The sequence below is a fragment of the Kogia breviceps genome, chromosome 1, assembly GCF_026419965.1.
Source record: "Kogia breviceps isolate mKogBre1 chromosome 1, mKogBre1 haplotype 1, whole genome shotgun sequence".
Lineage (NCBI taxonomy): Eukaryota > Metazoa > Chordata > Mammalia > Artiodactyla > Physeteridae > Kogia > Kogia breviceps.
Genome location: NC_081310.1, coordinates 20177794 through 20204158, shown reverse-complemented (window position 1 = coordinate 20204158; position 26365 = coordinate 20177794). Strand labels below are relative to the sequence as shown.

Here is a 26365-nt window from a genome sequence, read left to right as displayed (position 1 = left end):
AATGCTTCACTTATCCAAATCATTTATTTGACAACCCCAAATAGCCAGAATGAGATCTAGAAACAATGATAATTGAAAAAGACTCTGAGGAAAGAAAGTTAAAGGCATGAATGTTGTACTAAGATATGCCTCTTTCATCAGAAAACATCTTAGAATTCCTAATCAAAGTTGGCTACTGGGTGAATTTAGAAATCTAATAGACTACAGCATCTGATTTTCCCAACCCCCTAAAAATAGCAGTCATAAATCTAAAAGGGAAAAGAAGACTGCTACAGGAAAATACACAAGCAATGAGAGAAATAACAGCTAACATCTTCTAAATCATCTCCTGAAAACAGCACCGAATTATAGGAGAATAAAATACAAGCAGTACTCAATTTTTAAAAAAGTGTTACTAAACGTCTTTGTAACCCAGAACTTATTTCCCTCGTCAAACGTCATAAATGGTGATGAGATGCGCAGATCAGTCCACAAATCATCCATGATCTCGATATTATTACAGTATCTAATACCATTTTTAATGATGCTGTTAACAGGAAACTGCATTCAGAGTTCCAACACAGAAATAAATAACTATTTCTCTAATGTCACAGCCTTGCTAATGAGGGAGTAAGCTTCCTTCATCCTCCTTTCACCCAAATCAACAGAAAAGAGAAAGCAGGAAGATGCAACAAGCAGGCAAGGAGAGTAGGGACCAAGGTCCCAAATGTCGAGGCTGCAGGGCAGCAGTTAGGACATAAAGCCTACATAACCTTGTAAAAATCTAAGCCATGTCACGGTTTTGGAGATGGGAGAATCAAGAGTGGGAAACAGAAAACGTTTTCACCGTTTTCCCTTCTGTTCACCCTTTCTATTCTTTTTCCTTGTATCTGAGAAAAAGCCTCATGAGGCTTAGGGAGTCTTCACAAGAATCCAGGCAAAAGACCCTTCTTTTTAAGTGATTTTACAATCACTTGTGCAAGGAGAGAAAGCTTATTAACAATGATATGTCTGATAAAATTAAGAAATCAGAATACTCAAGTTTAGAATGGTACTCATCCAATGCTTGTGGCCATTTAATTGTTAAGCTTCAACTGAAACTGAAAGCTTTTCATCTGCAAAGCTCATTTACACAGAATTACTTCTTCCTCAATTATGTTACATGACCACGAAACAGAATCATAAGCATGTATCTGTACGAGCATACACATATATGTATATATATATATATATATATATATATACACACATATATAAGCACAAAAGATAAATTATGCACAGAAAAAGACCCTAAGGAATAAAAATTTTAATAGTGTGTCTTTGGACACTATATAATATGTATTTCCAAATAAAAAGATGTTTTCTGAACACAACAGCACATGATCAAATTAGAAAAATCTGTGAAACAGATATATATAAGGAAAAGGACTGAAAATTTACCTCTTCTCCTGATATATATTTTTACCATTTGCAACATTTTTTCTGTACGTATATATGCCTTTATATAATACACAGTTTATCTACACTTTAAAGTCTTGGTTACTGCTTTTTTCCACTTAACATTAAATTGTGAGCACTTTCTGTGCCCCAATGTCTTTGGAATACATAAATTTTAAGACCTGCCTAATACCTCATTATATAGATGAACAATGATTTAATAACCCCCCCCCACGATGGATAATTTAGGTTGTGTGAAGTTTTCACTCTGATAACACGGTTCCATTTTTAACACCCTGTACAATATCTCTAATGTATGATCGGTTACTTCTTTAGAATAGACTACTAGATATGGTATTATACTATATAAAAGGACATGAACATTTTTAAGGCTTCTGATTTATAAACTGACGTTTTCCCATTGAGATTATACACATGTCGTCTTGTTCACCTATGTCTCTACCAACAAAGATTACACTGTTAGCTTGGATTATAAATATTGTGTTCAACTTAGTAACTAAAAAAGAAACAAAAGGGCAAGTGATTATAAAACAGTCCTGCATTTATGAGTCTAAAGGTATACGTTAATTTTATTTACTCACAGCAAGGATAGTTCTCCAGAAGAAAATGGCAAATGAAACAGTTCCTAAGAAGGCAGTGGTCAGTACAGGCTTCCAGGGCAGTCCATAAAAATCAGGCCCAGGCTGAACATCATCAGGCAATGTAGCAACTAGCTGAAATAGAGATATTAGAAATTGTGGGAAACCTGAAAGAAATTTACAATAAAGCTAGTCACAGAATCATCTGCAGAAATCTAATTCAAACTCCATTAGATAGCTATCCCCTCAAAGTTCTTGAATAGTTTCCACTGCTTCAATAAAAAGAGGATACCAGCAGCTTCCTATTTCTTGTTTGGCTTGATGTATTTTTAAACATTATAAATCTGTCTTTACTTTGAGCATATATTTCCATTTTGCAATCAGCCCTACACATCATGTTGTCCAACACATGGCTCGAATCCCTCTGGATCATACTTTTCTCTTAGCTGGTTTTTATGACTTAAGCCACATAAAACAACAAGTTGAAACATACTATAGAATCTTCTATGGCTGCAAATAAAACCGAAGTGATACTGAACAACGCAAATAATCAGCTTTTCCTCTAAGATTTGAAACGTTGTTTTCTACTCACAGAAAGACAAACGCTGAGAAACTTCAAACACTTCCTGATAACTGGTTTAGACAGACTGCTCTGAATTTAACTGTCTTCTATAAACCCAATGTTTTCATTTTAAATGTTTCCTCAAAGACAGCGCATTAAACTCCTGTCTGCTTCTACACTGTTTTCACGGCCCTGTAGAAGTTAACTATCATATTGGCCCCATCCCCCGAAGGTGCAGAGGATAACGTGAAAAGGGGCCGTAGGGACGTTGCTGATGCTCGCTTGTTTTGATCACGACTGTGTACCAGAAAATAACACAGTGCCTGGCACATCATAAGTACTCAATTTAAAAATGAACACGCGACAAAACCTTCTCAAATACACTCCCGCCATCTCCTTAAACAGCACCGAAACGTCCTGCCCGCCTCGGGCCTCACACACTCTATTTCCTCTTCGCCCAGTCAGTCGCTGTACCCGTCCGCTAAGAACTCGTCCACCCGCCTGCCAGAGCTGGGGGAGGGGGCCCGTCACCTCCAGGAGCCTGCCGATGAGGGCTGCGTAGAGCACCGACAGGGGTCCCAGAAGCTCCGGGTCCCCCGGGGAAGAGGTGACAGAAGGCACAGTGGCAGGAACTGAGTCCATCGTGACGGGACAGCGGAGCGGAGGCGATGCTTCCCCGCGGGATGACACCGGACCCCCTGTCTCCGTTTCCTCCTTCGGAACCCGGCTCAGGGGGCGGAACCTTGGACTGAACTTCGCCTGCCCCGGCAGCTTGCACTTTCGCCCTACTCCTCCTGTAAAACACGTCATCAGACACGGCCCCGGGCGGAAGTACAAGACTCTACGGAGGCCGGGTCCGCCGTAGGCGGGGCCGTAGCGGAAGAAACCAACGGTCGAGCGGGGCGGGGGAGCAGAGCGAAGAGACCTCCGCGGAAGAAACCAAGTAACTAGGCGAAGATGAAGGGGCTCACCTGCGGCAGGAACTGGGAGAGAAAGCGCTGTTCCATGGGCCCGGGAGCTTCGAGCAGGAGGAGAGTGGGCGGGGGCTGGGGGAAAGGAGAAAGGCCAGCCACGTAACTCCTGCCCAAAGCTGGATCCTTTTGTCACCAGGTGCTGAGACGCCGGGCACGTGCCCTAAAATGCCCAGACAGGAGATAAGCCGCTCCCGCCCCTCTGATGGACCACCCCATGCCTCGGCCACCCGTCTCCTGGGCCAGGTTCCTTCCCGGCCCGCTCCAGTCCTGCTTGCTTTTGCCCTTCCTGGACTCCAGATGTCCACAATGTCCCACATTCGTGCCGATGCCCCTTTAAAAAGTGTAATTCTAGGGAATCTTGTCATTACCACACCTGTGCCAATGAGGTCAGTTCTGGGTCCCACATTTTAGGGTTATAGGACTTGTGGAAAAGGGCAAGGAAGAGTCTGGAAATTGCGTCCTGAAAGTGGAAGGAACTAAGGATATTTAACCTGGGGGAAAAAGCGATGTTTGCAGAGCTTTAAAGGTATGTCTATGAGTTGAATATAAAGCCAATTCATTAGAACAATCAAGCAGGAAAAGCCTGAAAATGAAGGGCATGGCATGGGTGGAAGGTAGGCAGGCGGTTGAAGCAGGCTCTGTAATTAAAACAGTCTGGTACTGGCCCAATAATACAGACAGACCATGGAACAGAACAGAAAATCCAGAAATAGGCCCAACTGCGTTGGCAACTCAGCATACAGTAAGTCAGTTGGGGGGAAAATAGACTTTTTAATAAGGTGGTGTTGGCCTAACTGGATAACCAAATGGAAAATAATAAAAATTCGATCTTTTTCTCACTATTCACAAGAATACATTCCAAATGGGTCAGAAACCTGAATGTAAAAAATGAGAACAGACAACTACTACAAAAAAATATGGATGTATTATGAGTGAGCAAAGCCTTCCTAATTAGGTCTCAAAATCCAAGGGAAAAGATTTGTAACCTTGATTACTTGGAGAAAAAAAAAAAAGTGTCCAGCCCGTGGACACAAAAATACAAAATAAGCAAAGCCTGACAATGAAAACCTGTGGAAAAAATATTTGTAACATATTACAAAGGGTTAATATTCCTAAAATATAAACAACTTTACAAATACAGAAAATGGCCAGCAAACCTATAGTAAAATGAGCTGAAAAAATGAATAGATAGTCCTCAGGAAAAGAAGTAGGAATAGCTCACAAACAGGGAACCATGCTCTCTCTCACTCATAATGAAAGAAATACAAATTAAACCCACACTGAGATACCATTTCTCACTTATATTGGCAAGATCTAAACATTTGACAACATATTCTCTTAGTGACAGAATGCAGAGGAAATGGGTACTCTTATGCATTGCTGATCATTATACAAAATAACAACCCCTATAAACAGTAATCTGGCAGTGGCTCCCAAAATCACCTGTGTAATTACCTACTGATGCAACAATCCTACTTCTAAAGTTCTATCTCAAAGATACTAGAAATATAACAACAAATGTTGGAATGATATGTGCACAAAACCATGTTATTCCAGCATTATTTATAATAACAGAAGACTGGAAATAACCAAACTGTCCATCGACAGAAGAGCTGTTGAATACAGTGAAGTATACAGTTGACCACTGAACGACACAGAGGTTAGGGGTACAAACCCACTGAGTAGTCAAAAATCCCCATACAATTTATAGTCAGTGGGCCCTCCTTATGCGAGTTTCCTTGGTATCCTTCTTCTGCATCTGAGGATTCAACCAACTCCAGACTGTGTAATACTGTAGTATGCATTTATTGAAAACAATCCACGTATAATTAGGGATCCAAACAATTTTCAAACTCGTATTGTTCAAGAGTCAACTGTATTACGAAACTGGAAAAAAGAAATCAAATAATTCTATATACTGCTAGGGTATGATGTCTAGAATATACACACATTTTAAAAAGGGGGTGGAGAAAAGTATATTTTTATCTAAAAAAATAAAAGGAGAAATTTTTTTTTTTTCCAGCTTTGAGGTAAAACTGACATGCAATAAACTGTCCATATTTAAAGTGCACATCTGGATGAGTCCATCTGTGAACCCAGCATCACATTCAAGATAATGAACATATATCCTTTACCTCCAAAAGTCTCATCTCCTTGGTAACCCTACCTCCCACCATGGGTCACAGAATTTCTGTCCTTATGGATTAGTCTGCATTTCCTAAAGTTTATATATATGGAATAATTCACTATGTATTCTATTTTCTCTGGCTTCTCTCAGTATAAATTGAGATTCAGCCATGTTGCTGCATATATCAATAGGTCATTAGTTTTTACTGCTGAGTAGCGTTTCATTGTAGGGATAAACCACAATTTATTTACTTACTCACCTGCTGATAGACATTTGGGTTTTTTCCAGTTTTTGACTTTTACAAATTGAGCTGCAATGAAGATTGACATACAGGGCCTTCTATGGATGTATAACTTATTTTTCTTAGGGGTAGATGCTTAGCAGTGGGATGGCTGCATCATCTGACAGGCATAGGTCCACCTTTTTAAGAAACTGACAAAACGTTTTCCAAGGTGGTTGTACCATTTCAGTATCACCACCAGCAGTGTATATTTCCAGTTCCTCCACATCTTCTCCAACACTTGGTCTTTTTAATTTTAGTCATTCTGCTGTGTGCAGTGATAACTCAGGGTGGTTTAACTTTGCATTTCCCTCATAATTAATGATGTTGAGCTTTTTTTTTTTTTTTACTGTGCTTATTTGCTGTCCACATCACATATCTTCTTTGGTGCTGTTATTTTACTGGGTTATCAGTTTCCTTATTAATGAGTTTTGAGAGTTCTTTATATATTTGGGATGTAAGTCCTTTATGAGATATATGCTTTGCAATGATTCCTTCCTAGTCTGTGGCTTGATATGATTAAGTTTAAGCCTAGCATCTCTTTTTTTTTTTCTGTTTGTCCCATCTGTTCTTTGTTTCCTTTCTCCCTGATTCTGCCTTCTTTTGAATCAAGTCTTTTAATGATTCTGTTTTATCTCCTTTGCTGGTTTATTAGCTATAACTCCTTGTTTTGTTATTCTAGTGGTTACTTCAGAGTTTATACTATACATCTTTAACTTATCAGTCTACCTTCAAGAGATACTATACTACTTCATCATATATGCAATAAGAATTTTACAAGTTATTTTTACCACTTCTCCCTCTCCTGACCTTTCAACTATTGCTGTCAAATGTTTTAGTTTTACATATTTTCTAAACCCCACAGTTCATTAATAATATTTTTCTTTAAACAGTAAATTAACTTTTAAAGATATTTAAATAATGAGATCATGGTTTTGTATATTTACACATATGGCTACCATTTCTGCATTCTTCACTCCTTTGTGTAGCTCCATTATTTCCATCTGTTGTCATTTTCCTTATGCCTAAAGGTCTTCCTTTAACATTTCTTATTGTGCATATGTGCTGGTGAATTCTTGCAGCTCTTGTATGTTGGAAAAAATCTTCATTTAATCTTTGTTTCTGAAAATTATTTTGCTGGGTAGGATACTGGGGATTAACAGTATTGCTCTTGAAGTTTATATATATATATATTTTTAAATTAATTAATTAATTAATTTTGGGGGCTGTGTTGGGTCTTTGTTACTGTGCGTGGGCTTTCTCCAGTTGTGGCGAGCAGAGGCTACTCTTTGTTGCTGTGTGCGGGCTTCTCATTGCAGTGGTTTGTCTTTGTTGCAAAGCATAGGCTCTAGGCGCGTGGGCTCAGTAGTTGTGGCTCGCGGGCTCTAGAGCGCAGGCTCAGTAGTTGTGGCGCACGGGCTTAGTTGCTCTGCGGCATGTGGGATCTTCCCGGACCAGGGCTTGAACCCACGTCCCCTGAATTGGCAGGCAAATTCTTAACCACTGCGCCACCAGGGAAGTCCTTGAAGTATATTAAAAGATATTATTCTACTGTATTCTCCCATTCCTTGTTTCCAACAAGAAACGTGACGTCAACCTTATCTTACTTCCTAAAATCTCTTTTCTCTAGCTGCTTTTATGATTGCTCTTTATCACTTATTTTGATCAACTTGATTATGATATGTCTTGGTGTAGTTTTCTTCATGCTTCTTATACTTGGGTTTCATTGAACTTCTTAGATCTGTGGGTCTATAATTTTCATAAATTTTGGAAAATTTTCACTCATTATTTCTTCAAATAATTTTCTGGACCTCTCTATCCTTTCCTGCAGGAATTCCAGTTATACATTTATTATAGTGCTTGAAAGTGTCCCCACAGCTCACTAATGACTGTTCATTTTTCTTGAGTCTTTTTTCTCCTGTATGTTTCATTTTGGATAGCTTCTATTACTATATCTTCAAGTTCACTAATCTTTTCATCTACAATGTTTAGTCTAGTATTAATCCCACTCAGTATATTTATCACTTCAGGCAGTTCATCTTTAGAAGTTCGATTTGGGTCTTTTTTTTTTTTTTTTTTTTTGCGGTACACGGGCCTCTCACTGTTGTGGCCTCTCCTGTTGCGGAGCACAGGCTCCAGACGCAGGCTCAGTGGCCATGGTTCACGGGCCCAGCCGCTCCGCGGCATGTGGGATCTTCCCGGACTGGGGCACGAACCCGCGTCCCCTGCATCGGCGGGTGGACTCTCAACCACTGCACCACCAGGGAAGCCCTGATTTGGGCCTTAAAAAAAAAAAAATCTTTCATGTCTCTACTTAAATGGTAATAATAACTGTTTAATATCCTTGCCTAATTCTAACATCTCTGGCAGTTCTTGGTTGGTTTTGATCGGCTGATTTTTCTCCTCATCATGAGTCATCTTTTCTCGCCTCTTTGCATGCCTGGTAATCTTTGACTGGATGCCATACATTATGAATAAATGTGATGGTGAATTTTTTATGTCAGTTTGGCTGATCATGGGGTAGCCCGATTAAATGTCATTTGGGGATATGTCTGTGTGTGTCTCCAGAGGAGATTAGCATTTGAATTGATGGAATCAGTAAAGTTGCCCTCTCCAGTGGGGGCATCATCCATCCACTGAGGGCCTGAATAGAACAAAATGCAGAAGAAGGAATTTGTCCCTTCTTCCCCGATTTCTTGAGCTGGAACATCAGTCTTCTATTCTTGGTGCTCCGGCTTCTCAGGCCCTCAGACCTAGACTGGAATCTCATCGTCGGCTCCCCAGGCCGTTGGACTTTGGACTGATTACTGACTTTGGACTGTGGGGTCGCCAGCTTGTAGACTGCATACTGTGGGACTTCTCAGCCTCCATCTCTGTATAAATCTCTTCCTATATAGATCCTCTTGGTTCTGTTTCTCTAGAGAACCCTAACTAATACAACAGATGTTCTTAAGCTTTGTCCTGGGATGCAGGTAAATTACTGGGAAACAATTTGATTCTTTTGGGTCTTGCTTTTAAGATTTGTTATGTAAGACATGAGCAACAGTTAGTCTGTGGCAAGACCCTTCTGAAACTCTGCCCAATTCCCCTAGAATTAGGAGGTGCTGTTCCTGGCCCTGTGTCAGCAACTGTTCCCTCTACTCACTGATGTGTTTCTCTGACCTTGAACAGTCTTGTCACACTCATGTGCTATCAGTACTCAGATGAATACTCAAAGGTGGACCTCTCAAAGATCCCTAGGGTTCTCTCTCTGTGTAGTGCTCTCCCTTTGGTACTCCGCGCTGTGAATTCTAGCTGCTTTGCTTTCCCTTCAGCTCCATCCCCTTAACTCAGGGTTCCCTCCTTTCTCTGCCACAGGTTGGGAACTTTGTCAAGGCAATAAAATGTAACAATTGTAGCCCTCATGGTATCTGTTCCCTACCTTTCAGGAATTACTGTCCTTTTTTTACCTGATGACTTGAAAACTGTTGTTTCATGTATTTTTGTCTGATTTTTTTCTTTTTAGCTGTTTCACTTAGGAGGGTAACGCTGGTACCTAAAAATCTATCTTGGCTAGATGCAGAAATCATTTGCTTATTTTTTAATGGTAGGGTAGATAATTAAATTAATTTTAAAAATACCTATAGAGGAGGGTATCAGGTTGGATGGAACTAGGACAAAAGTTAGACTTCTCTGAATAGACCTTGTTTTACAAATTGACTTGGGCTCTTGTAAACGTTAGATAATTCTAAAATTTAAAAATCTTAAAAAACAATCCCTAAAAATTGAAAGCAAATATGAAACAATTAACCTAACTGTATCAAGTTGGTGGCAGAACAACATTAAGGAATTATTTCAGGCAAACCCTAGTGGGATAAAGACAGAAAGAATTGCAAAACATCCTTGCAATATTTTCAATAATGTATCGCTGGTGGCAGTGTTGATATTGGTATTTTTAATACTGTTATGTGAATATTGTAAAATAAGGTAAATGATTATGTTGATGTCAGTAAAAGCTGAGATTTCCAACACTGGAGAAAGAAAATACAATGTCAGATAGATGTGGTTAGCTTAAATTCCACTGGCATCCTTAATTCTGATTGGGAGCACCCACGTGGCATCATGATGAATATTCACATAAGAAAATCCCCACATATTTTCTAGCTTTGTCCTCTAAAAAAGGCCTAGACCTGATGGCCAACTCAAAAGCAATAGGCAATCTCAGTACCCAGAATGTTGCCTCTAAATACCATTTCCCACTAAAAGGAACCAGGGCTCTTTAGAGAAATAGCTCCTTCGAGATCTGGGCAGAAAATGTACAAAATGAGCTTGGAACATCTAGTTACACTAGAAAGCAAGGAAGGTATCAGTGACCATGAGGTGCTGTCAAAAGGGCCCAGGAGCCAAGCTTAAGAGGCTCCCACTGACCAACAATGGGAGAAATTGAGCACTGATAAGAATAATAACTACAGTGGATTGTAACACACTAAATATTTTCAAATTCATGACATCATAATGATTCTTAAAAAAGAATTAGAAGAGGGCTTCCCTGGTGGCGCAGTGGTTGAGAATCCGCCTGCCGATGCAGGGGACGCGGGTTCGTGCCCCGGTCCGGGAAGATCCCACATGCCGCAGAGCGGCTGGGCCCGTGAGCCATGGCCGCTGAGCCTGCACGTCCGGAGCCTGTGCTCCGCAACGGGAGAGGCCACGACAGTGAGAGGCCCACGTACCACAAAAAAAAAAAAAAAAAAAGAATTAGAAGAGACACACACACAAAAGCCTCTGGGAATCTCTGGATAATGCTGGGAAGACAACTCATTATTTTGAAAACTATTTAAACAGAAAGAATCAAATATTTATACTGCCTTAACTATACACACCAAATCTCAGTGTAAAGCATAGTTGATTGTAAATTTCTCTTTGTAGAAGTATCCCAGCCTTTATATGAAGCAGGAATAATACAGTCAATTACCATTCTGCAGCCTCTGATACAGATTTAGTCAATGTCACCAATGACTAGTAACATCAAAAAAAGAGGGACATCTAGACATTAGCTGCCTCCTGACAGAAGTATACAACTTCTATTAAGTATTCTTGCCAAACAAAATTGAAACGGAATCTGACTACCAATCTGACCAACCAATTCCCAAGAAATATAAAGAACAAGGGAAAATGTTCAATTGTACTAGGGGAATGCAGTTAGCAAAATCCACACTATGATACCCCCTAGCAGCCAAACCTGTTTCTTCAATGAATACATTGCAACAAACAAAAAAGAGACACCTATAGACAGAGTAACTAATCTGATACTTGCCCTCCCACTGAAAATAACTAGAAAACTGGACAAAATATATGAAAAAAAAAACAGTTTTTCAGAAACAGAACAATAGGCAGCACACAATTGTGACTCCTGAGAGAAGGGAAACAGATGAGGTAAGCCCTGTGATCACCCAGCTTTCTACCTAGAGGCACTTTCTAGACCTCAGTACAGGCAGGGAGAACCAAAGCAGAGTATACCAGTCTCACTAGGAGGCAGAGATCAGAGCTCAGGAAGACTGAGGTGCCTGAAATATGCAAGGAAAGTTATCAGAAAGATGAGAACTACAAAGAAAGAGTTCCAGAAATCTGCAAGGATGACTCCTTCAGTCTTGGGCTGAACTCAAAGCAGCACCTGTGTAAGCAAGATTCCTTGAGGATCAGCAAAGAACAATTACAGGCAAAAAGAACAACTATAAGGAGGCTGGAAGCTGAACAATTCCCAGTTAACACAGGGCTGGGAGACATTTGTATTGCAGCTAGTCAGCATGAATTAACGTTAATGAATGCTCAAGGCATTTAGTACATTACAGAAGAATAACATCATCATAGTAGGGAAACACTAGCCCTAGAGTAAAGACTATACATATACTACACCTCCTAACAGATCTTAAAAATAAGACTAGAAAGGATCAAGCTGATCATCAAGTAACTTAACAGCTTAGCAAAACAAACTTAAATACTTTTTAAAGGAAGCCAGCAAAACCCAGGCACCCAACAACATTCACATTCACAGTGCCTAGCATCCAAAAAACAAACAAACCAAAAAGAAAAACTTTAGACATGGAAAAAAGCAGGAAAATGTATCCCATAGCTAAGAGATAAGTAAAAACAAACCAAGAAATTGCAAGAGATGACAGACTATTAGCTTTAAAGGGCTTTAAAAGAATCATAAAATATATTTAAGAATTTTTTTAAAATGACCATACTAAGAAGAGAAATGGAAGATACAAAATAGGACTAAGTGTAACTTTTAGAGCTAAAAAATAAAATATCAGGAATAAAAAATTCACTTGATGGGCTTAACAACAGATTAGATTCCACAAAAGAAAAGATCAATGAACTTGAAGACAGCAACAGGAAGTACTTAAACTGAAGCAAAGACATAAAAGGGCTAAAAAACAACCACCAAAAAGAACAGAGCCTCAGTGACCTGTGGAACTACATAAAGTGAGCTAACATATGTATAGTTAGAATCCTAGAAGGAGAGGCAAGAGAAAGGGGACGAAAAAATAATGTGAAAGCTCACAGAACTGTACACAGAAAGGGTGAATTTTACTAGATGTAAATTATGCTTTAATTAATCTGACTATTTTAAAAGGTGTGTTTATTCATAGATGACATGATCATCTACACAGAGAATCCTATGAAATCTACAACTCCCTCTAGAAATAATAGATAATTTAGTAAATAAGTACTAAGATAATAAGTAAATAATAAGTAAATTTAGTACGGTACAAGGTCAACATACAAAAGTCAACTGTATTTCTACACATCAGCAAAAAAAGTAATTGTAAACAAAACGTAAAAAAGATACAATTTACAACCTCAAAAACCATGAAATACATGGCATACATAAACAAAATACCCATGAGACTTGTACAGTGAAAACTACAAATCATTGTTTAGACAAATTGAAGATCTAAATGAATGTAGAGATGAACTTGATTAGAAGCCTTAATATTTGTTGATATAAGTTCTTCCCAAACTCATCTGTAGATTCAATATAATAACAATCAAACTCTCAGCAAGCTTTTTTGTAGAAACTGGTAAGTTGATTCTAAAATGTACATGGAAATGCAATGGAAATGCGGTAGCCAAAACCATTTTGCAAAAGAACTACCTGACTGCAAGACCTAATATAAAGCTGTAGTAATTAAAAGCGTGTGGTATTGTCTTAGGACAGAAACAGAGATCAGTGGAACAGAATCAAGTCCAGCAAGAGACATGCATATATGGTCAACTGATTTCACCTCAAGGTGCCAAGTAATTTGAAGGGGAAAGAAATGGTATGGGAGCAAATAGATATCCATTTGCGGGGGGAAATATGAAACCTGACCTTTACCTCACATCATTCACAAAAATTAACTCAAAATGGAACACAGACTTAATCATGAAAGGTATAACTATAAAACTTCTAGAAGAAAACATGAGAAAATATTCACGTCGTTGGAAGTGCCTAAGGTTCCTTAGGCAGGAAATAAAAAGCACTTTACATAAAAGTAAACATTAATAAGATAGTGCTCATCAAAGTTAAAAATTTGCTCTTTAAAAGGCAATGTTGGGCTTCCCTGGTGGCGCAGTGGTTGAGAGTCCGCCTGCAAATGCAGGGGACACGGGTTCGTGCAACGGTCCAGGAAGATCCCACATGCCGCAGAGCGGCTGGGCCCGTGAGCCATGGCCACGGAGCCTGTGCGTCCGGAGCCTGTGCTCCACAACGGGAGAGGCCACAACAGTGAGAGGCCCGCATACCACAAAAAAAAAAAAAAAAAGGGCAATGTTAAGAGATTGAAAGGCCAAGCCAGAGTCTGGAAGAAATTATTTGCAATAGGTACTGACAAAGGAGTTGTATCTAAACTATATGAATATAAAGAACTCTTAGACCTTAATATTTAGAAAGAAAAAAATCCAGTTTAAAGGAGGGCAACAAAATAATGCCATTTGCAGCAATATGAATGGACCTAGAGATTGTCATACTGAGTGAAGTAAGTCATTCAGAGATACATGATATCACTTATATGTGGAATCTAAAACATGGGTATAAATGAACTTATCTAAAAATAGAGTTAAAGATGTAGAAAACAAACTTATGGTTACCAGGGGGTAAGAAGCGGGGAGGGATAAATTGGAAGATTGGGATTGACATATACACACTACTATATACAGAATAGATAACCAATAAGGACCTACTGTATAGCACAGGGAACACTACACAATACTCTGTAATGGCCTATATGGGAAAAGAATCTAAAAAAGAGTGGCTGTATGTATATGTATAACTGATTCACTTTGCTGTACACCTGAAACTAACAACATTGTAAATCAACTATACTCCAATAAAAATTAAATTGAAAAAAAACGTAAATAAATAAAGAGGAGCAAAAGATTTGAAGAGCTATTTCACACATAAACCCACAAAAAAGTATGGCCACATGAAAAAGCTCTCAACATCATAATGCATCAGGAAATACAATTAAAACCTCAAAGACACGCCCACTAGAATGTCTACAGTTTAAGACTGACAATACCAGGTGTTAGCAAATATGTGACCAACTGGAAGCTTTAGAAATTGTTAGTGGAAGTATAAAACAGTACAGTCATCCTTGAGAACCGTTTGGCAGTTTCTAAGATAAAATAAACTTACCATGTGACTGGGCAATTTCAATCCTAACTATAAATCCATTTATAATTGTAATTCTACAACCGGAAAAGCTAATCTATATGAGAAAAAGTTTTGTCAGTGGTTGCCTGGAGCAGGTAGTTCGGGGGATATTTTGGGAAGGTACACAAGGGAACTTTCCCAAACGAAGGAAATGTTCCGTATTTGCTTATGGTTGTTTTTACACGGGTGTATACATTTGTTAAAACTCACTGAGCCATATTCCTAAAATGGGTACACTTGGTTCTATGTAATATATATCTGATTAAAGTTGATTTAGGGCATATATCAACCCCTTATAACTTTTGGACTTCAACAAGATCCCAAATTAAGTAAGAACAATTTTAAAAGGAGGGGAGGGGATTTTGAAATGTGTCAAATAATGGGTGATATTAAGGAATTACCGTTAAGCCGAGTGATGGGCCAATGATTTCATTTTACTCTTTTCTCTTTACTATTACTATTTTGAAATTTTTCCATGCTAAAACACTAAAACACCCCACAAATTAAAGCAATAACTTCAAATATTTAAAAGATTACTATATAGAAAAGGAATTAGACTCTAAGAGATAAAAAATCATATGGAGGAAAATTTGGAGTCAATATAAGAATGAACTAGCCAACAAAGCAATGTGTAGCCTTATAAGGTAGGTTGATCACACTAGAAATCTTTGATGCCCAGACCTCATAACTACTTGTCAGGGCTGTAGTAGAGGAAATTACTGCAGTTAGTGAGAAGTTGGACTAATTGTTCTCTCAGATCTCTCCAAGCCCTGAAAGTCCATTAACTGTTGATCTATGCATCTGACTTCTGGTGCAGTTTTTCCAAACAAGTCAGCACCCCATTATTTCCCAGCTCTATCGAATAATTATCTATACTACTTATTTGATACTTCACGAAAGCGATTTCATGTTTTCCATTTTTCCAATTTTCATATAGATTTGATACACCCCTCTTTAAGCCTTTCAGAAATCAGAATGATGCTTCATACCTCTTAGACTCTTTTAATCCCAGCACAATCCTCTGTACATACTGGACCATCAAACTACTTTCAAATCAAACTTACCTTTCAAATCATTGTTAGTTTGTAACATGTGCCCTTTTCTCTTGCTATTCATGTCTGCGTCTTCTCCCACCAACCCTCAAGCAGAGACTGTATCCTCTACCACCTCTGTGTCCCCCAGCCCAGGACTAGAACAGGGCTCTGTGCATATCCACAAATAAAATGAATGAAGAATTCCTCCCACATTTGGAGGCTGTTAAATTTTAGAGGTGATGATGATTCATGCTGATAGCCAAATCTGAATTCTAAGACTGCCTTATAATCACTGAAAATTTCATTATTCTAAATGCACAAGTCATGCACACCGTCACCGGGGTGGCGGCCACTACCACAACCATGGAGAAAACTGAAAAATGGTTTGGTTTTCCTCCATCTTTCCCATCCTGGTGGCCTTTCTCCTGAATTTCCCAGGTATTCAATGTCTTTACACTGCACTCTGACCATCCAAATGAGACGTAGGCAGGGGATGAGATCCTATAAAATGCCAGGCACTACACAAGACTCTTGACATTATCAATTCATTTAATCTTACCACAACTGGAGTCGGCATTATCTGCATTTTAAAGACGAGGAAGCTGAGGTTCAAACTTAGTAATTTGCCCAGGCTTCTATACAATAAACCTGGGATTTGAAACCGGACCATCCTCACTCAAAGCCCCTGCGTTTGAAATGACAACAAATAACCCCTTTTCCTATAAACGTCTTGAAATGACAGAACCTAAAGGAAAAATATTTTTGTTGGAGACAATACTTTCTCTATAGCTCCGAGGACAACTTTGTCTCCAAATTCGGAAAGCTTGCTCATTCCCGTATTTACCCAAGAAGAAAGTCGAATTTCAACAAATACCACAAGGGGGCGCTAAGTCCTAAAAAGCTTAAGTTTCTGGACAGATTAAATGTCTCATTTGGATCAGGACTCAGACAGATAAATCTGAATAAATATTCTGCCATAAGTGACTCTAAGAACAAATATGACCATACTTCTTTCCTCCTTAAAGCCTTCAAAGGATCTCCATCCCTAACATCACTTATCATGACACACAACTTCCTTTATGTGTGCCCACCTCCCTCCAAAAGACCATGACCCTCTAACTCTATACTTCGATAACACCAACTAACGCTTCCCTGGCTTCCCCAAGCAACCTTTTCTTCATGTCCCAATTCTTCAAACATGCCTTCTTCCGTGTGACTGCATCTCCCCCAGTCCTATTCAACAACAAACTACACATCAAACTCACACGGGTCCTTCAACCCTGCTTAAAACACGTCTCGGCTCATTTCTGACCTTCTCTGACTGTCCTCCCACCTCAGTGAATTAATTTTTTCAACATATTACTCCACCATCAGGTAAATACTTCTCTTCCTTCCCATATCATACAGTGTTTCAAGTCAGTGTCCTTATCTCCCTGCTAGACTGAAAGGTCCTCGAGGGAAGGACCGTGTTTCACAGGTGTGCATACATCTAACGCTGGCAGGCTGCTAGCACATCCTTCTCAAGTGCTGAACTGAGCTAAGAACCCACCAACCAACATCACACACCTGCGGCTTGTTTCAGAGGCTACCTTCAAAGGCTCAGGAGTAATTTTCATAAAGACATTTTAAGTTCTCCATCTCATGCTTAAAATCAACTTGAAAACTGTAATGATCAACATTCTATTTGAGGAAATTGTCTGTCAGACTTACCGTCTTCGTTAAATGGAACATGAATGAATATATGAAAAGAACTGCATTTTCCAAAGGTGTGACACGTGACGGTTCTTCAGCATTTGTTTCTAGTTGCTTTCGTTCATCAGCAGCATCGACAGGAGTGACTTCTGTTGTAATTATCCCTAAAACTGAGGGAGAAAGCTAATACTTTATTTATGCTTCAGAATAAGATTTGTTTCTCTTCATTTAAAATATTTATTGAGTGCCCACTAAATATCAGTCACTCTGCCTGGATATGTGCTTCTCCTGAAGACAATTATATAAAAAAATTTCAGAACCCCATTAGAGCCATCACTTCCTCAATTATAAAGTGAACATCATCTCCAACCCACTCTACCCACCAGCAGCCCCTCCATCACATCCCTAACAACGCAGCTGCTATCTGAACAATATAGACTCACAGGGATTGAGAAAACCAGAATTTTATGCTTTTCCCATATACACACTGTCACATTTAACGAACATTTATTTAGTGCTGGTGAAGCACTGTATTAGGAACTTCAGGCAAACAATGAGCAAGAAAATAGGGTTAGTAAATCTATACAAAATGGATGATCTTTCTTAAATCTGAAAAACTGTAATTCTGAGTTGGTTAAAAACTGATGGATTTCTGTTTCCTTTTATGTGAGAGGATATGTAAATAAACAAAATTGAAAATTAAAAAAAAAAAAAGAGTGTTAGCTTGCAGACTTGCACCCATACTCAGCACCAGCATCTGGCATCTGGCAGGCACTCAGTAACTGCTTACTGAATGGATGAATGACAGCTACACAAAAGGGAATACGGTAAACACCAAGAGAGATGAAAGGGAACTGCTTACAAGGTGGGGGCCTGGCTTGTAGCTCTGTGAAAAAGCTCGAATTCCAGCTCTTCCTGAAAGGATCTCCACATGAGGGGGTGGGAGGGAGGAGATTTCAGGATGAGTTATTTGGGCCTGGGGTGCTTCTTATAAACAGCTAGGAGTCCAAGAAGCAATTAGTGAGAAGTCGGACTAGTTGCCACTCAGATCTCTTCCAGCCCTGGGATTCCGTTGCTATTGACCTATGAATCTGACCACGGGTGAGGTCTTCCCAATCAGGTCAGCACCTCAACACCTGAGACGCATGAAGGAACATTTGGGAAGGTCAGCCTCTAAAGGTAGTTGATGCCATTTTGTGCTGGCACTTAAAGGACAAGGCAAAACCTCTGTTTTTTAATTCTGCAAGCAAAACCTTTCCTAACCGTGAATGTTTTTAAGCAAGAGAGTAATAAGTCTTATTGGTATATGACTCATTCTCAACAAGCAGAACCTTTTTGAGTTACAAGAGTTTAGAAGTAGAGAGTATTATACATGAATGCAATATCCTCTGGAACATAGGAGACCTCTAATATGCCATTTCTTCTCAAAGTAGCTGAATTCCTCTTCCTGCTGTGACCTCTCCTATATTTTATTTTATTTTTATTTATTTATTTGCATTACGCGGGCTTCTCACTGTTGTGGTCTCTCCCGTCGCGGAGCACAGGCTCCGGACGCGCAGGCTCAGCGGCCCTGGCTCACAGGCCCAGCCGCTCTGCGGCATGTGGGATCTTCCCGGACCGGGGCACGAACCCGTGTCCCCTGCATCGGCAGGCGGACTCTCAACCACTGCACCACCAGGGAAGCCCTCCTATATTTTAAAGGGGGTAAGTCGGGGGGCAGCCCAGTGCTGCTAGGCCTGTGGTATCACAGGGTAATGCTTTACCTATGGTTAGAGACCATGACCTCTAAAAAGGTAAAATGGTAATGATTCATATTGCCATATTGGATAGACAAAATAACACAATCAGCTGTTCTGATTTACTGGTAAAATGAGTGAGCTACACAAAAATTAGAAAGCTGCTGATACTATTACTTGGGTTGCATTCTTTAAAACTTTATTTTTAAAACAACTTTCTCAATCCAAATGAAATGAGCTGCTCTCCCACTGGATGTTTACTGTGCTCTGTGATTAAGTACTATTCACAGGGGTTCGTCTACACTGGGCCGTTATGTACTGCAACAATTCTGTACTGTTTCCTCTTATCTTATAGTCTTATAGTATAAGGATATCTAGACATAAATATCCCCTCACTGTTTTAAAAAAAACTTCTATGTCCAGGTAGCAAATTAACAGAAGAACTAAGCTACAATGTACTCTATTGGAGGGTAGGGGCAGATGGAGGGAAGACAGAATTTGTGAGTTTCAGAGCAGTGGTTCTCAAACTTTAACTTGTAACAGATCAGACTTCCCTGGAGGGCTTGTTAAACAGATTGCCAGTCTCCTCCCCCAGAGTTTCTGCAGCTGTTGGTCTGGCAGAAAACTACTGTTTGTGAGCATTAAGGCTTTTTAAGAACAGTATTTTAGATTTAAGTTACTTGCATAAGCTAATGCTAGCCAAGCACTGGTTGGGAGGTTAGTTATGGTCTCTGACCTGCTTCGTAGGATTGATCTCCACCTGTCTTGACTCCTGCTTTTCTCTGTTAGTTCTGGGACTTCCTACTTTTTATGCATTCACGCCTGCGTTATTCTCCCCTCTATTTCCTACCTTTAGCAACAAATCTCCTAGGAGGGCTTCCTTAGGATAGGCTTCTACTTTGTAGAGAAAAATTAGCAAGTTTTACCTGGGTCTCCAGCTGTCTCAGTATTTGGCTCCTGGGACACTTCTGATGTACCCACGTCACTGGTCATGGGTTGATCCAAGTGGCTGGGCTCTTCAGGAATCTGCATTATAAGAACTTCTGTGTCCTCCCGTGGAATACTCTCCTCCAGCGGTGGTTGTATTTCTATAGGGGAGAAGAACGCACTGGGCTGGCAAAGCTCCAAGACAGCCCCCCTCCAGCAGCCCCTCACCACCACACGTCTCCAGGGCCCCTCACCCCTGCCCTCAGTGTGCTAGCATCCCGTGGGACACAACTGGGCAAGGAAAAAAGAGTTTCAGTTGCTTTCCTTTCACTTCACAGATGCCTAAGCTACACAATGAAATTGACAAAGAAACCCTCATCCCGGGAATTCCCTGGTGGTCTAGTGGTTAGGACCACTGTGCTTTCACTGCCATGGCCCAGGTTCAATCCCTGGTCCCGGAACTAAGATTACACAAGCCACCTGGCAAGACACACAAACAAAACAAAACCAAAAACACCCCTCATCCCGAAGTATTTCATAAATAAATATATTTACGGTAGGGACTTCAATAAGCCTAACTTCTCTTGGCAAACCAACATATGCCCACATAGATAAATGTGCAAAAGGGAATTCCAGTCAAGAGCAGAAACAGGAGACGTCCATTCTATCCAGAAATAACAGACCCCCTTCATACACAAGCATGCTTGTTTCACAGAGCTAGCCCAGAGAAGGGCATTATATACAAAGGCAGCTCGCTGAAGTGCCTTTCAAATATTTTCAAAGTACCTCTAAGAGTCAGGAGTGAACTCATTTCTGTCCCTGAGAGGCTCAGAGCATAGCCCAATGTGACCCACAGCAAAGGTGAATTTCTTTGAAACCTCATAGTTTACCTTGAAAATTCACTTGAGTTTTGCATTCTAATCCAAAATATAGCCGCTTTGATTAAAAGTAAAAATGTTCCCATCTCCAAATTGGCATTCTGGGAAGATACATTTTTTTCTGTGACTTTTATGTCCCCCTGTGAGTCTGCCATATACCCTCAGTTCAAATGCCTCCACTTGAAAAGCACGGGGACCGGGAAAAGAGTCTGGAGCTAGGGATCAGCTTATCTAGGATGTTGGCTCAGGTTCAGTTCAATCACTATTTCCTCAACGGCTTCTCCGCCAAGTGCTGGGTTAGAAGGCTCTGCACCCTGGTTTGATCCTTGATTAACCTGCATGCGAGAACCCGAGGGCCTGGTAGAATTTAACTACCTACGTGACTGCCCTAAAGAGGCAGGAAAGAACACGGCACCCCTCAAAGATGAGAGCTGGAGGGAATGAAGAAACTCAGGCAAGGCGTCGCGTTAAAAGTTACGCCAGTCAATCCCTGGACAGACAGCAGTTATCCTATGTGTTCAAAAAAAGCCCTTTCATGAAACTTGTATGTTGTTAACAGGTCTACTTTGTGCGTCATTTTCTTGTTCGTATCTTTCTCTTTTTATGAAGTTTCCTTTTGAGAATGCTACCAGTCTCACTGTCTAAGGGAAACGCAGGGCAAGAAATCCTTATCCACGCTCCAGCCTCCACGAAAGGAGGCGGGAAGGGCCGTGTGGCCGTCTCCGTGCTGCGCCTCACCTCCGGGCACGCTGGGACCCGTGGACGGAGCTTTACAAGCACGGCACGAGGTGCCTCAGCCGTCCCCTGGTCCCCACACCCGTCTCTCAAGCCCAACCCTACAAGGCCCTAGGTGGGCACCTCACCTTCCACTGGTCCACCCCAGCCTTCCTCTGCAGGCTGTGCTTCTGCCAGGGCTGCAGTCTCCTCCACCGTGGAGTGTTTGTACCTGACAAAATAGATCAGGTCTTGAACGTCATCTAGCACTGCAGCCTCTTCAAAGATGCTACTGTCCTTCACCCCCAGGTCTCCATTTTCCATCACACGAGCGTCGAGCATCTTCTCTGCCTCGCTCAGAATGCGTGACTCCCAAGCACGAAAGACCTTATCTAGGACTTTCTCCACATTATAGGGCAGGCTCTCCCGCTGTGCCGACTTCAGCTTGGATGACATTTCCTGGAACATGGCTTCCAGCTTATGGACGTCAAAGTACTTCTGGAACCGCTGCAGAGACTGCTGGTCTTTGAAGAAACTGCTGATTATGGGCAAGTCCTCCACGTGGACACCATGCCCAGGCTGCGTGGGTGCATGTGGAGCCCAGGGGAATGGGTCATCATCGTGGTCCTCAGAAGCAGACCCCCGGCTTCCTGCGTCCGCGAGTTTCTGTGCAGCCCCCTCACCCTCCTTCGAGAGCTCTATCCCAGGCCTCTCTGCGAGCCCCGAGGTCTTCAGGTGTTCCTCAAGATTGTCTTCTTTAAGAGAATCAGGATCTTTGTTCTGAGGCGCTTCACTGAACTCCGGAGTCTGATTTTCTTTCTTGCCAGGAAAGTCACTTCCTTCAGAGGGTCTCTGAGCTTCCTGAGCCACGTGAGCGCTTTCTTCTTTGCCCACTATAGGACTACCTGGGTCCCTGCCTAGACTGTCTACCCCTTTACCTGCAGTCTCATTTCTTCTTTCATGTTCTAATATATTACTAGTTTCTTCTTTGTTTTCTTCAGTTTCAGGATCAGTCTTAATGGCGCCTAAGACAGCTTTTTCAGGGACTTGAAGGTCAACATCTAACCTCTTGTCCTGAATCTCAGGGCTTTCTTCTTTAGACCGTTTTGCACTTGCAGCATTTTCATCCTCCAGTAGCTCTTCGGGGCTGTAATCGTCATCTTCTGCTTCTGGCTTTTCAGTGTGGAAACCTGGTCCTTCTGTGCTATGAGTTTGGCCCGTTTTTCCTACCTCCTGCGTGGCCGGCAGTGGCTTGTGCCCTCCGCCTGAGGTGTCCGCTGTGACCTCTTCCTCAGAGAGCCTTCTCTTCTCCCTCGCTTGCTTATTAACCGCGGCAGCCACATCTCCTTGCTGCCAGGAAAGATTTCTGCCCAGGATGGGACCCTCTTCTTCTGGTTTTCCTGGCAAACCAGTTTCACCTGGGGAGGAGGATCTAGTCTGATTTTGAGGTTTAAGAAGCCATTCCTTTATAAGTTCCTCACTTGGATGCTCCCCCGAGAGCACGTGTGGTTTTGGTCTGTTTACCAAAGCATCTACCTCCTGCATGCTCTCTTTGGAAGCATTATGCTGATGACCGCCCAAGAGTGGAGCCACAGCCACGGACTCCTGTTTAATCTTTCCTTCGTCCCTTTGAGTCCCTGCCGCTTTGGGTACCCATTCCCTCTCTGAGGCACCCTCCAAACTCTGCCCTCCAGGCTTTTCTTCATGGAGCATTTCTTTTGCGATGTGAACAGCTGCTCCTGTTAGGTCATTCTCTTGGTTAGCAAAGGCTGGTTTTAATGTTTCTGTGCCCTTTCCGGCGGCTGGCGAAGAGCCGAGGTGGCCGCTTTGAGGAGAACCACGCACAGTCACGCCTTCTCGCCTCTCATCCTCTAACCCCACCTCATCCTGCACCAGGTCCCTCTTGGGTTCCTCAACCTTCCTCCCTCTTCCTTTAATGTGAAGTTCTGTGTCCACTTCCGGGTCCTTGTCGTTATTTGTTTTCGGGACTTCTACATTCAAAAGGCCGTCTGCTGCCTTTTCAGGGTCAATGTGATCTACTGCTCGTTGTGGTTTCCCCAGTTTGCTGTCTAGGACTAATGCAACATCCCCCTCCTCTTCTTCCTTTGACTCCGTACTCTCTAAATCTGTACCTGTGTTTTCTCTACCCTCTGGGACATCAGAGAAGATGGTCTCTTCCCAGCTTGTCAGGATATTTTTATCACCATTGTTGACACCAGGGGTCTGAGTTTCCTCAACTTTATGCTCTTCATTTGAATTCTGCTCTGTTGAATGTTTCTCCACTCCAGAGTTCGCTGGAGCTGTCGTATCTTCTCCACCTATAAAGGTTAGTAATGGCAGCTCATCGAAGTTTTCTCTACTCTCCTCTTCTTCCTTCCCCACTGTGTAATACTCAGCATCCAATTCCTCATCAAAATCATCCTCTAGCGAAGTAACAAGTCTGGTTGTCTCATCATCTGATACAAGTGCATCGGCAGTTGAGCCAAATTTGGTTTTCAAGTCCAGAGTCATTTCTGTTTTCAAAAGTTTATAAGCATCAATCTTCTCCTGTTCAGTCGAGACCTGAGAACTATTGCTGGTTTTGTTGTTGTCACTTTCTGGCACTTTTAACTTATCCTGCAGCATTTCTCCAAAAGGTTCAAATGAAGATCGCTCTCCCTGAGCAGGACCCGTTTGACTATTTACATGGGGGCGGCTCTTCTGAGCCTCATGTCTTTCCCTGAGTTCCTTAGTGTTTTCTGATAATATACTTTCACTTTCCTCTGAGTTGGGTTCTACTGGCTCAGGTTCAGGGTCACTTCCTTTAGACGCCTCAAGAGGTTCTTCCACATACTGAGAAGTTTCTTCTTTAACTTCCGCAGAATCTCCAGTGGCAGAATCGTACAATTCCAAAAATCCTAGAAGTTCTTCTACATTGTAATTATCAAAATCATCTCTTCCCCCATCGAAACAAACAAAATCTGTCTCCTGCAAGGGAAAGAAAAACATTAGTGTGTCACTAACCGAGTGTCACGAGAGCAAACGCTTACCCAGGTTAATGACAGAGATGATCTCAAATTCACGTTTGGCTCTAGAGGGGCTTTGGTGCCAACCTTGGGGAGTCAGGAGACAGGAGGATGGAACCCACTTTTCCCTGGCTTCCTGCTTCCATGAGGAAGGACGTCGACCTGAGTAATGCTCCTCCTGGCTTCCCTTCATTCTCGTTTCCCCAGGGGAGGCATGACTCATGTGGCTGGTGGGCTTGTTCTGCACCATCCCTGTTTTCTGCTTGAGACTGGATGGGAGGAACACACACCCTCTCTCTTCCATGCTGTCAGTTTTACAGGGACGGCCCCCCTTGGCGAGACCCCCACTTGGCTAGCTCTGCCTGTGGCTGGGCAAGTCTGTCTTATTCTCGACTGCAATGTTCAAAAGCCCATTAATTTCTGCACACTTGAGCCATGTTCTCCAAAAAGCTTTACCAGTGAGCAGTGGTGACATTTTGGTCTCCATCTACCTGACTCCTGGGTTTCTTGATTTGCTCTAAGTACAAGTAGGGAGAAGTAGGGTATTACCTACTGGGTCCCCCGACTTCCAAGACCTATGCCTGATGTTCTGGGAATTTACCTCATACTAATTTGCCCAGGAGAAGCTGGACGACCACCCAGCGTCTCCATCATCCTCCCCTCTAGGCTGTGCTCCTCTGCTTACCCAGCTGGAAACAGGGAGAATCACCTAGCTGACAGCCTCTAAGTCTACAACAGATTTCTGGCTCAGTTTTTCCTTGGATTGGGAAAGATAACTCAGCTTGAGAAGCATCTTACTGAAATACAGGTGCAGGGGAAGTAAAAATGTTAAGGAACAGAGAATGGTGTCAAGGGGCTCCCCACTTAACCATCACCACAGGGACAGCTTGAAAACAAGATTCAGTGAGGGATACATTCTACTCTAAATCAGGGTTCTGATTAGCTGTCAGTAAGATCGGCTTCTAGACTACCTGTAAGTCTACATCCTTCCTTCCCTCCGCTAGTAAACAAATGGACATAAAAGGGGTCGCAAACAGAGGGAAAAGTTAAAAAACCAACAAAGATAATCTGCTTCTCCTGACTAAGCCCTCACAATAGTCTGGAGGGGCCTGGCCAGTGTGGTAAGGACGAACGAGTCCTCTTCCCATCACGTGCATTTCTAAGCCATTTCTTAATGTTGAGGGAAGCAGGTAGTGAGAGGTACGATGAGAAGGCAGAATCCCCAACAAGTGAGGTCTCTGTGACCAGTGAGCTGCCGTCTCATGCGAATTTCCCTCCCAGCAGCATCTTCATTAGGAGTGAAGCCTAACAGGCAATAGGGCTGATTTCATGTCCCTCGAAAAGACAAGGAAATTTCAGGAACAGCAATGGCTCTATGACTTCAACCATTCTGCCCAGCTCAGCTGAGAAGTGCCCCAGGCCAGCAGCTCACATGCTCTGGCAGCAACACCACAGAGTTATTCAAAGATTTCTGTTTGAAGGTGGGTATCAGTTCTTATAAATTTTAAAACTCCAGAAAATAATCAGCTGGAATGAGGATCCTGGAGCACAAAATCCATGTCATCACAGAGCTATTTTAAGTTGTTGCACCCTGGCTGAATGCTTCATAGGACCTTGCAGATCTGAGGCTGGGCCTCATCTGAAACGCTCAGGTTCCCTTTTCCAAAATCTATCACATAACTCTAAGCCCTTATATCATTAGAGTCAATAAGAAAACCTAGTATAATTTGGCGTTTGATTAAT

General features: G+C 41.6%; 1 protein-coding gene across 3 annotated transcripts in view; it reads right to left on the bottom strand.

The window, feature by feature from the left end:
* MIA3 (MIA SH3 domain ER export factor 3) overlaps positions 1-26365 on the bottom strand; it is a 57928-nt gene that overhangs the window by 23579 nt on the left and 7984 nt on the right. For 2 of the 3 annotated variants that reach the window (XM_067028042.1, XM_067028053.1), the window contains 4 exons: positions 21767-24584; positions 20025-20186; positions 17381-17532; positions 2019-2150 (listed from right to left, as the gene is read on the bottom strand). In XM_067028042.1, the coding sequence (XP_066884143.1) occupies positions 2019-2150; positions 17381-17532; positions 20025-20186; positions 21767-24584 (3264 nt within the window). Of the gene's footprint in view, positions 1-2018; positions 2151-3108; positions 3372-17380; positions 17533-20024; positions 20187-21766; positions 24585-26365 lie in introns of those variants that run through there. The other variant, XM_059071183.2, reaches the window with a different exon arrangement.